At 34.2% G+C, this 11,959-nt stretch overlaps 1 protein-coding gene across 1 annotated transcript; it reads left to right on the top strand.

The window, feature by feature from the left end:
* The first annotated feature begins 371 nt into the window (after positions 1 to 371).
* On the top strand, positions 372 to 1,753 carry LOC121266722. Its single transcript, XM_041170525.1, has 3 exons — positions 372 to 496; positions 540 to 1,097; positions 1,211 to 1,753. The coding sequence occupies exons 1-3, from the start codon at positions 431 to 433 to the stop codon at positions 1,562 to 1,564; spliced, it is 978 nt and encodes a 325-aa protein (XP_041026459.1). The 5' UTR covers positions 372 to 430; the 3' UTR covers positions 1,565 to 1,753.
* Positions 1,754 to 11,959: the final 10,206 nt, after the last annotated feature.

The following is an 11,959-nucleotide window of genomic DNA, read 5'->3' as shown; positions in this document are numbered from 1 at the left end:
TAGAAGAAGGAAAAAAAAAAAAAAAAAAAGAGAAAAACCACTTGCAATACTAGTATGCATATTTGGTGTGGATCCTATTATCGTCATTCCGAAAAATAAAGTCACAAAATAATGTGTATTGATATAATATGCCTTGTAAAATTATTTTTATTAAAATATATCAAACATATTATATGATGTCTCGTTAATTTATGAATTTATTTTTATAAAATCTCATTATATCCATAATATTTATCAAAACAAAACAGAATATGCAATTTTTTTGTATAATAAAACATATTAAGAAATCACACAGAAGCAAAAGACAAAAGGGCTATCGATGCTCCAATATTTTCTACAAAAACTACATTTGATAATTACTTGCAAAATCAGAATCCCCACAAAATAATGTAAAATAATCTCTGCAGCGTATCCACCCATGCGTGCATAGATGGCCAAAAAACTCTCAGTAAAAGCCACAGCCATAACGCACCCATATCCTCTCTCTCTCTCTTCTCACCGCACCCACGCCCCCCCCCCCCCCCCCCCCCCCCCCCCCCCAAAAGGAAACTCGCATGGTTGTTTGTAGAGATAGTCTGAGAGTGATAATGAAGCTATCCTCAAAACTCATATCGAGTCCGGGTCGGACCGAGAAGTTCCAGCCGCAATTGATGAGGTTTTTGAGGACCAACGTCGGGAGCAGAAGCAGAGGCAGGTCACGTTCAAGCCCGATGTTTTTTCGAAGAAAGAACGCCACCGCCATTGAAACCCAGGAACCATCTTCACCGAAAGTCACGTGCATGGGCCAAGTGCGGGTCAAGCGTTCCCCCAAACAAGTAGCCACCGCCGGAACCGGTCGGCCGCGTGTGGCTGGAACCAGACGCCTGTGCAAATGGCTCCGAAATGCCCTTTTTTGTCACCCTCTCGCCCGAAGAATCAAGCCCCCGTCGTGCCAAACCACTTGGCGCAAGTGGGTCCTATTCTTCCAAGTGGGTTTTCTACGAAAAACCGAAATTCGAGGAGACTCATCGGGTTTTGAACCGAAACTCGAGAATGACGGTGAGTTTTCAGAGCGAGAGGATGAAGACAAGGAAGGAGATGAGAAAGTAGTAGCTAAGGTCTTTGTGTCTAATTGTTCTTCCCACCAAAGAACGCTTTGTTATTGACTAGGTGTAGATCCGCGCCTTACAGATCGTCATCTTTAGCCTCTAAATTCTGGGGTTCACCACAGACGACGGAAGAAACAGAAGTCACAGAACAGAGAGCAGAGAAAGAAGACACAGAGGAACAATCGGAGACTGATAAACCCACATCGGAAGGAGAGTCAACTTCAGACGAAGAATCGAGAATAGGTCCTGAAACGGTGGAAAAGTTGAAGTTTTTCGAAGAATTCGAAGGTGTAATAAGAGAAAGATTCATAAAATCCATAAATATTGAAGATGTGAAAGCAGGGGAAGAAGCAGACTCCATACGGCCTGTTATACTCACAAGGTGTAAATCAGAACCGATGAGAACAGCAGAGAAAACCGATACAGAGATGAATTTCCGGTGGAAGAGAAGGTTGGGTTTCGCTGATTCACGTTGACAGCTCGTGTTGTGATGAATTAACTAGTATTCTTTGTTTTAATCTCATTTACCTGCCTGTGACATCTATAATTAGTAATTTCTCCTTGATACAAAGTTGGGCAGTACGAAAGAATCTCTATGGTTATTTGGAAATTGTCACTGATTATATTAAAATTAAAAGGTAAGCTATTCATACATTGCAAGCAGAAGCAATGAAATTGTTGTGTTAATCTACTCATGGACAGCTGTGTGCCATTCAATTAGTTTGTGTTTTCAACTTGAAAAACAAGTTTCGGGGAACTAGAAGTTTGGGTTTGTTTTCATGTGTTTTCTGCTTTTGCTTTATGGACTTGGGGTAATGGGATTTTGATTAATATAAGCTTCTTTGGGTACTCTTGACTAAAATTTAGACAGGTTTAGTTTGCTTTTCTCTTGTAAACAAACTATTTGAGTGTCAATGATGTTCAAAACAATTTAAAAACGCCTACTTTTTATGACAATAAGAAAGTTTTCATATCGCTATATGTTTAATCCGTTAATAAGTCAATGTAAATAGATTATTTCAATAAAATCTTCATTAGCAGCAGCATCTTTGCAAATACTTGGCTCTCGAATATTAAGGGTTTTATTTACGAGTGATAATACATACAATCATGAGTTGTGTCATTATAAAAGACTAGGGATTTTGGTGGCTCCGTAATTGTCAAAGCCATTTTGTTTGACGTGGTTTTCGGTTTCTTCTAGGGGTTTGCCCATGGCAGCGCCCTTGGGCCCTTTGGTGTTGTCGACGCCAGCAGGGGCTCGGTTGGAAGGTGATCCTAGTGATGTTGGAGGATCACAAAGGGAGCGTGGTCTTCCTCATAAGTCTTACGTGCAGGCATTGGCAAGGTCGATTAATTCCTTTGGTTTTAAAATGCCTATGAGGTATCCGGTAGATGTAGATGGTGAATTGGGCTTTGTTTATACGGAGGCGGAGATGAATAAGGTGGCTGAGGATTTTTCGTTTTGTTCTAGTTTTAAAGTTTCTTCATACCAAGCCTTCTATCGATGTTGTGCAGTTGGCTATTGTGAAAATGTGGGATCTTCTTGAGATTCCAACGATGAGTTTCATGGATGATTGCCATGTACTGGTGCAGATGGCTAGCGAGAGGGATTTCGTGCGTTGGGCCAGAGATGTTAGAGTTATCGACGGGTGTATTTTTTTAATATTTTGTTGGATGAAAGACTTTGATCTGAAGGATGAGCCATTGATGGCGGCACAATGGATCTTTTTTCCTAGCTTACCGATGCATTTGTATAGCCGGGATTGTCTCCAGATATTGGCCAGTAGATTTAGTCGGTATCTTGGTACTGATAATGCAACGCTGAATAGTATGAGGGCGACAAGAGCGAGGATTTGTGTGGAGGTTGATTTGTTGGCAGAATTGGTGCAGGGGTTTCCGATTGTTGTGGCTAACAAAAAAATATGGTAAACTGTTAAGTATGAGAAATTAGAGTTTTATTGCTCGAAGTGTAGACGCCAAGGTCAAACGACAATGGTTTGTAGGATGGGCAAGTCAATTGTTGTTCGAAGGAAATAGGAGAGGAAAGAGATGGGGAAGCAGGGATCGAGTAAGGAAGTGTGGTGTGAAAAATGGGCACCAAAGGAGACCAACTTGCAGGTTGAGCAGGTCCAAAATATGGAATCTGTTCATAACAGGAGGGTGTGGAGAATACAGGTGCAGAAGTGGAAAAGGAGCAGGAGACTTGCAAGACGTTAGCGCGTCTCCAATGGTGGATTTCTTAATTATGGATGGAGGCAATCGATTGGCTTGGGAGGAGGGGGATTCATCAATGGTGGTAGATGAAGTGTTAGCAATGGAAAGTAAATGTGTGGAAAGGGTGGAGGATTTAGCTGCTGCTCAGCTTTCGGAGTGTGAAGAGGAGGCTTCACTGATTCAGCTTGCGAAGGAAAAGGGCTATGAGTCTGAGAGTGATGCCAAGATATCTTAGGGTCGTTCAAAAAATAAAAATGGTATGGTGGTGTGTCAATCGCAACGGGTGTTGGCCCGCCCTTCTAAACTGAATTTATGACTGGAAATTTACTAGTTTGGAACATGTGGGGTTTAGGCACATCAAGGAGGCGACTCAAAAGTTTGATTAAGAAGTTGAATGCATCTATAGTAGCTATTGTTGAACCATTTGTAAGAGAGGATAAATTGCCTCAATTGGCTAGTAACCTGGATTTTAAAAACTTTTGTTCTAATGAGGCGATGGGGGGGCAAGCTATGGCTATTATGGCAAGATGAGTTTGATGTAGAGATTGTTGATATGTCTGATCAGATGGTTACAGGTTGCTTTGAAAGTGAGAATCAGAAGACTACGTTTGTATATGCGAAGTGTAATTACATGGAACTGCGTGAGTTATGGCATGCGTTAGAAGGAGTTCATAGTGATGATAAGCCTTGGCTAGTAGTGGGTGGCTTTAATATTATTCGTGGGGATGGAGAGAGAGTTGGTGGCAATCCGAGATCGCTGGTGGCAATGGATGATTTTAACCGATGCTTAGACAATTGAGGTTTGTTAAAAATTCCTTCAAAAGGCCATAAATTGTCATGGTGCAATAGTCAAGAGGGTCATGCGTGAAGTTGGGCTCTATTGGATAGGGTGGTCATTAATGCAAATTTTTTGAGATTCTTTCCGTTGGCATCCATGGAGTATTTGTCAAGGAAAACTCCCGATCATAGTCCTATGTTTATCAAGGGTTCTAGTGTAGATGGCCGGTATGATCCGGCACAGTTTTGGTTCCAGAACATGTGGACTCACCACCCATCCTTTTTGGACTGCGTGGTTGTGATATGGAGGAGCCATCTTTGGAGAAAGTTTTTCAAGCTTGCATTTAAGTTGAAGAAGATGAAGGTGGCTTTGAAGAGTTGGCATAGGAGACTTTTCGGCCATGTGAATAACACCATCAAGGAGCTTGAAGAGAGAATTGAGTTGGTGGAAGATAAACTCCAAATGGAATATCATAAGGAGCTTAAGCTAGAGTTATAATTCTCCACAGCGGAACTTTAGTTCTGGGAGCAAAATGAGGAGTTTAGAATTACCCATATTGCAAAAAAGAGATGGCTCGAGGAGAATGATCAAAACACTAATTCTTTTTATGTGGTTGCTAATATGAGGAGGCGCCAGTATTCTACTTCTTCAATGTTGCTACCTGATGGGGTAGAGTTAAGTACATCGGAGGAGGTGCATCTTGGGGCTATGCGGCATTTTCAGAATGCCCTTAATGGTGCAGGCCCAAGTTCACAAATAGACTTGTCTCAGCTTGTGAGTAAGGTCATTACAGACGAGGAGAATGAGTTTATACATAGAGAGCCTTCTGAAGGTGAGGTAAAAGAGGCGTTGTTGTCTATTCCAAAGTAAAGTAGTTCGGGGCCTGATGGTTTTGGGTCAGCATTTTACGTTTCATGTTGAGACATTGTGAAAGATGATGTGGTTGAGGCAGCTAAAGATTTCTTTTCCGGTAATGATTTGCCAAGGTATTATTCCCCTTCGTTTATTGTCCTAATTCTGAAAGTGTAGGAACCACGTAGCTTTGACAAATTTCGTCCCATCTGTTTGTGTTTGATGACCTATAAGATTTTTTCAAAGATTTTAGTGAAGCGCATGTCATCATTTCTCTCTTGGATGGCCTCACATGAGCAAGGCGCTTTTATTTCGGGTAGAAGCATTTTTGAAAACATTTCTCTTGCTCAAGAGATGGTGCATTCGATTAATAAGAAAGCTATTGGAGGAAATGTGATGATGAAAATTAATATGGCTAAAGCTTATGAATCTATGATAGAGTGGATTGGAATTTCCTTCTAAGAGTTTTGGCAGCGCTTGGTTTCTCTAATAAATTTTGTGGGTGGATAGAGATGTGTATTACGTCGTAGTGGTTCTCTATTATAATGAATGGGACATACAAGGATTTTTTTCAACCTACGAAAGGCTTGCGCCAAAGGGATTCATTATCACCGTATTTGTTTATAGTCATAGAGGAGGTTCTTTCTCTATTATTAAAGAACGTGTTTGAGAAAGGTAGGATTGGGAGATTTTTTTCATCCACGTGGTGCATTGTTGATTTCGCATTTGCTATATGCGGATAATTTATTGATATTTACTAATGGGGAAAGGAAGTTGATGAAGTTGCTTATCAAAATACTAGACTTGTATGCTCTATGGTCTGTCAGCTTATCAACAGAGAGAAATTGGCATTAATTTTTCTCCAAGAAAATTTGTCCTGTTAGAAGATTGAGCTTGCTGCGTCTCACGGGTTTTGTAGAGGGGCGGTTGCCTACTTGGTATTTGGGGGCTCCTGTTCTTGCTAGACGATTTATAGCTAGAGTTTTGGAGCCGTTGGTGGTGAAATTTCAGAATAAAGTAGCAGGTTGGAAGCTGAGATTGTTGTCTCAAGGAGGGAGATTGATTCTTCTTAAGCATGTTCTTTCTAGCATGACAACTCATTTGCTAGCTGTTCTTGACATTCCGAATTAAGTTGGTTGTGAATAAGTTGAATTCCATCTTAGCTACTTTCTTTTGGAGGGAAGGGCAAGGTATGCTCATCTGCAAATCCTAGAGTGGATGTAAAACAATCCCCTCAAACTGAAGTACCCAAGCCTTAGATATATCATCATCACGTATGCATGCCTAGTTCAGAAACTGATTCGGCTTTGTGGGTAGTTCTACTATAATAATAATAATAATAATTGAAGTAGGTTCATATAGGGTAGTCCTAGCCTATTTCGGAAAGTTTTTTGAACGTGGTATCTGTTGTAAATTTATAGAGGAGTAATGTTAGATATAGTCAAAGTGTACTGCGTAATCTTTTTTAAAAAAATACGGTTTATTATTAAAAATTTAATTTTTTTCATGTGAGTTTTATATTTACTCAATTTTTTTTAAAAGAAAGTTGTGCGGTGCTTATATGCTCCACTATTGTAAATATTATTTCTCTTTAAGAAGCGGGAATATTTAAGCTATATATTGAGTGGGGGAATCGACTTCGTTACACTCTGATCGCTCGTATATTTTTTATTTTTTATTTTTTCAATGCTTAAAAAAGTGATTACTAGTAAATTTGCAGATTTTTTTTAAATGTTTAAAAATATTTAAAAAAAATTGAAAGAAAAAGGAAAAAAGGAAAGAAAGTGCAATTACACTAGTGATAACTTTGAGAGAGCAAAATCATGGGACACCCTAAAATAGTGGAATGAATAGTTGATTTTATTTGAGTTCTCAGTATCCCATTTGCAAAATTTGATTTTGCCCTCATTTTCATAATTACATTTTTATCTTCTAATTCATCGTTAAAACACAATTAAGTTTTCTATTATTCTAATAATATTTAGAATATATAATAGTAATAGTAATAATAATGAACTTACAAATCATCTAAATTGAATATTTTGGTTTATTGAGCTTTTGTATATGATAAATTAAAGACCAACTATGAACAAATGCACAAGTTAGAACTTAAAAATAATAATTGCATTTTGTAAAATGAAAATATTATTTGTCCAATGGCTATGATTTATTTTTATGAATTACTTTGAAAAATAGTATGAAGATAATTGTTATTTTCTCAAATATTATTATATACAAAAATACTATTATTTCTACATCTAAGAAGAAATCTAAAAAATATCCTAAGTTATTAATTTGTTCAACAAAGATTCAATAAACCAAAATCTTCAATTTATATTATTTGTAATTTATTAATATTTCATTAATATTATTATTATATTCTAATTAATATTAAAATAATAGAAAATTTAATTGTATTTTTAATATAGAGGACAAAAACATGTACAAATGAGGACAAAAACCGAAGTCATAACTCAAACAAAAGTTACAATTCCTGATGCTATAGCGTCTTTTATATAAACTAGTTTTATCTCGTTACGCAGTTCACATGAAATAAGATGAGATATTTTGTTAAAAATTAAATAAAATATTGTTATAATATAATTTTTATTTTGAAATTTGAAAAAATTGAATTGGTTATTATATTTTATGTGAGAGTTTGATAAATTTGTAATGATAAGATGAAATGAGATAAGATGATTTTGTATATCCAAACCGAGCCTTGCACACATTCTCTATCAAAAGTGTTACTGTATTTTTTATATGGTAAATTTGAATTTTCAAATGCATATCAATTAGAAAATAAGTATAGCAAATGTAAAGATAATCATAAATCTATTCAATAAATTTTATTAATGATTATAATTATACTTGAAATAAATGAAGGAAACAGAAAATATAAAATTATTAAACACATAACAAATCAAATGTTTAGAACTCATTATATTGAAATCATATAAGATATGCATTGATCCACTCGTTATGAGACCAATTATTATTATTATTATTATTATTATAAATGAAAGAAATAAAATAATGTTATTTTTAATTATTTCAGAAAACTATTGGATATAATTGTTATTGGAATGATAAAATGAAAAAAATAGACTATTTATTTTAAATTTAAGATATTCTAATATTTTTTTCAAATAAAAATAATATTAGCTTCAAAAGTATCATTCAATATGATTCATTATTATGAGAATATGAAAACAATTATTATTTTTTTGAAATGATATCCTATAGTAATAAAATATTATTCTTTAAATTTAGAGACAATATTATCAATTTTAAACATAAATATAATATTATTATTCTTTTCTTCAAATTTAGAATTGCAATATGGATCTTAGAAAATAAAAGCATGTTCTTACCAAAATAATCTTTTAAAAGATAAAAAGTGTTTTTAATTCTTTTAATAATAATTTAAAGAATGCATTACAAATATATTAGTATGAAATGCATTACCACAAAAAATAAAATAGTGAATATGATAAATTATAGACTAATGCATAAATTGGAACCTAAAAATAACAATTGCATTTTGAAAAATATTATTAGCACAATGACTATGATTTATTTTTTGAATTACTATGAAAAATAATATGAACATAATTCTATTTTTTTCAAATTATATTATATACCAAAAATAATATTATTTTTTAAATCTAAGAAGAAATATAAAAATCTTAAGTTGTTAATTCGTTCCACAAAAGTTCAATAACTCTAAATCTTCAATTTAGATTATTTGTAAGTTCATTAATATCATTATAATTATTATTATATTGGAATTAATATTGGAATTAGAATAATATTAATTGCGCAAATGGGGATAGTGTGAACTTGAACAAAATCCATTGTTCATGAGGAATTAATATTAGAATAATAGAATTATTTTATTTTTAATGATGAATTAGAGGACAAAAATGTAATCGTGCAAATGAGGGTAAAAATGTAATTGTGTAATGTGAACTCAATGAAAATATGACAAAAATTAAATGTGCCAATGAGGGCAAAATAGTAAATTCTCAATGTGAAATAAAAACAAATCCGCTATTCATGAGGCTATAGCCTCTTTTGTTGTAGAATAGAAATGTATTGAATATATATATATATATATATATATATATGGGTGGGGCTATCCCCTCACCTTTACCATTAGACGTATATTTAAATATTTTTAATAAATAAAAAAATATATCAATATATTTAAAATTATTTTTTTAATTATTAAATAAAAAAATTCTGACTAACGGTAAAATAAAACAGTCAAATTAAATGGATAAAGTTGTATTTTCCACATATATATATATATATATATATATATATAACATTATCAAATATTCTGTCATTGACTTCTCGACCCATCTTGTCATTTTATTTTTGGGCCATCAACATTAATTATAAGAATTGTGACAGGCGAATACCCAATTCACAGCTCATTAAAATAAAATATTACTTTTTTAAAAAAATTAAACGCTTTGAATTAAAAGCAAAAGTTCTTATAAATAATAGGTTGCGATTTTTTTTAATGATTAAAAAAAAAATTTTAACAGTATTTTGATTCTTTTTAAAAAAATTACTTAAAAAGATTAAAAAATGTATGAAAAATAGATTAAAAAATGTATGAAAAATAGAAAAAGAAAAATATACGTCTCGGTGAGGAGAATCCTTGGTAGATGTAGTCCTGCCCAAAGTCAAAGTAAATACCCAAAGATTGCCATCTACATGTTCATGTTGAAGCCTAGAGCATGTTGATTTTTGACCATCCACTCTCAATATGTTAGAACTCAACAAAATATACACAACGAAAGGATTATACCTAAAGTCTTTGTTGTTGTTTCATGAGTGAATCTAGTGTACCACACTCTGATCAATTCGAGTTCGTCTTCACACAATGGTTGAGTATACTACGTAGATAAACTAGAGACATACTCAAACACCGACATCCTATATGTTTTCTTAGAGAGAACGAATTTTAAGAGATTTATTGAAAAAAAATCATTGACTCTAATATAGAAAAATGACTAATTTATAAAAATCATATCTCACTTGGTAACACACGGCAGGGTTTAAAGGCTAGCCTTTGTTACCCCTTAATTACAGGCATAACATTTGGAGTAATACCAAGCATTACTGCTTGGATTTTCAAAAGGTTGAGGGGCTTCCCCTCTCCATAATTTATTGTATCTCCAACTTGCATATAGTGAGCATGTCTCAAGCCTGTATCCCTCAATAAGTTCTCAATCTTGTTTATACAATCAAATATGTTGTGCAACAATCGAATAACACACCTACAAAAGAAATATGGGAATACTATATCAAATCTCTCATTCAGAATACTTGCATAACAATATCCCTAAAGTATCTCACATGCCCAAGACTCATTCGATCGTATCTGGTCAAGTATTCACGATCCCTATTGAACTCCGAATAACTCAAAACTATGCTTGACCACTTCTAAATAATCATGATGTGTTCATAGATTTTGTCACTTGTTGTTGAATAGTCTTCCCTTCACTGTCATGTCACTCACCTTCAGTCCAACCGCTTTCTTAGCAATTTCTCTTTAGCCAGTATCAGTCATGGCCATAGACATATGCTAGCATAGCATACAATGGAATCTCTATCTTATGACATAGTCAAATGTTAAAGAGGACACTCATAAAAAAGAATGAGACTCAAATAGTAAAGAAGCAGGAAACCATTCACTCACATCCACATTTGGTCGGATAACTACATGTAGTACAAAATACATGCTACAGTGGATTTCTCTTTCTCAAAAAGTGTATTTCCATATCAAACGATGTATAGATCTTAGTCTAGATGCCATATCTATGTCTAACTTGAGTCTCTCTATTAGCTCGCATCTAAAGCACCAAAAAATGTCTCGTATTTGGTTAATTGTAGGCTACATGGATTATAGGGTGTCCATACACAATCCTTTTAAATATAATAGACCTCTTCTTAGCTCTCACTCAGACGATATATTTTTTTTGTGTTATTTAACTTATAAATTTTGGACAAGAATCTAGGAATACAATGTCTCATCTCTGCTCGCTACTTTTTTTAAGCATCAAAAGCAATCGCTCGTGTGAATGAGCCAATCTACACTTGATGAAATATCTTGTGTGTGTATACAAATCATGCCATATGATAAAATTTACAAAAATAAATCATATTGCATTAATATCCTAAGAAGTTAAAATACTTTGTAAATAATAATAATAAAAAACATTACAATTTATGTAGTTTTAAACTAATAAGAGCCATAAAAGCGACCTTTGCAATGGGCTTTGTGAGGGAATCACCAACCATGCGACTCATATAACAATGTTTCAGGACCACTTCCTTTTGTATTACCATATCTCACATGTAGTGGTATTGGATATCAATGTGTTTAGTTTTTCCATTATACTTTGGGTCCTTATCATCTGTGAGAGCAGCTCAATGCCTAGGTGCTGAATGAACCTTTTTAACCAAACAACTTCCTGAACTACTGTTGAATATGCTATGTATTCCGCTCCTTGGTGGACAAGGTTATGCATGATTGTTTCTTACTACTCCATATAATGGCTCCATTGTTTAGAAACAAAACATATACAATTGTTGATTTGTGCTCGTCTAGGTCACTGCCACTAAAAGCATTGCAATAACTTTTTAGCTGTAAATCTAAACCCTTATAGCACAATACATAATTTTAAATCACATTGAGATATTTCAAAATCCTCTTGACTTCTTTCCAATGAGCTAGTCGAAGGTTAGATTGGAATCTATTGACCAAGCTAACTGTATAGCATATGTCTGGCTGAGTACATATAATTGCGTATACTAGGCTACTTATAGTGCTAGCATAGGGAACATAAGCCATCATTTCTATTTCTCTTGAGTTTTGGCACACATTTTTTGGCATAAGCTCCCACATTTGGAAATAGGGGTTTTAGTGGGTTTACTCTCATATATATTTGGAAACGCTCAAGAACCTTTTTATGTAAGTCTGTTGATACAAACACATAAGTCTCTTTGC

Source organism: Juglans microcarpa x Juglans regia, chromosome 5S, assembly GCF_004785595.1.
Source record: "Juglans microcarpa x Juglans regia isolate MS1-56 chromosome 5S, Jm3101_v1.0, whole genome shotgun sequence".
Taxonomy (NCBI): Eukaryota; Viridiplantae; Streptophyta; class Magnoliopsida; order Fagales; family Juglandaceae; genus Juglans; species Juglans microcarpa x Juglans regia.
Note: the sequence above shows the minus strand (reverse complement) of the source record. Positions and strands in the feature narration are given on the sequence as shown.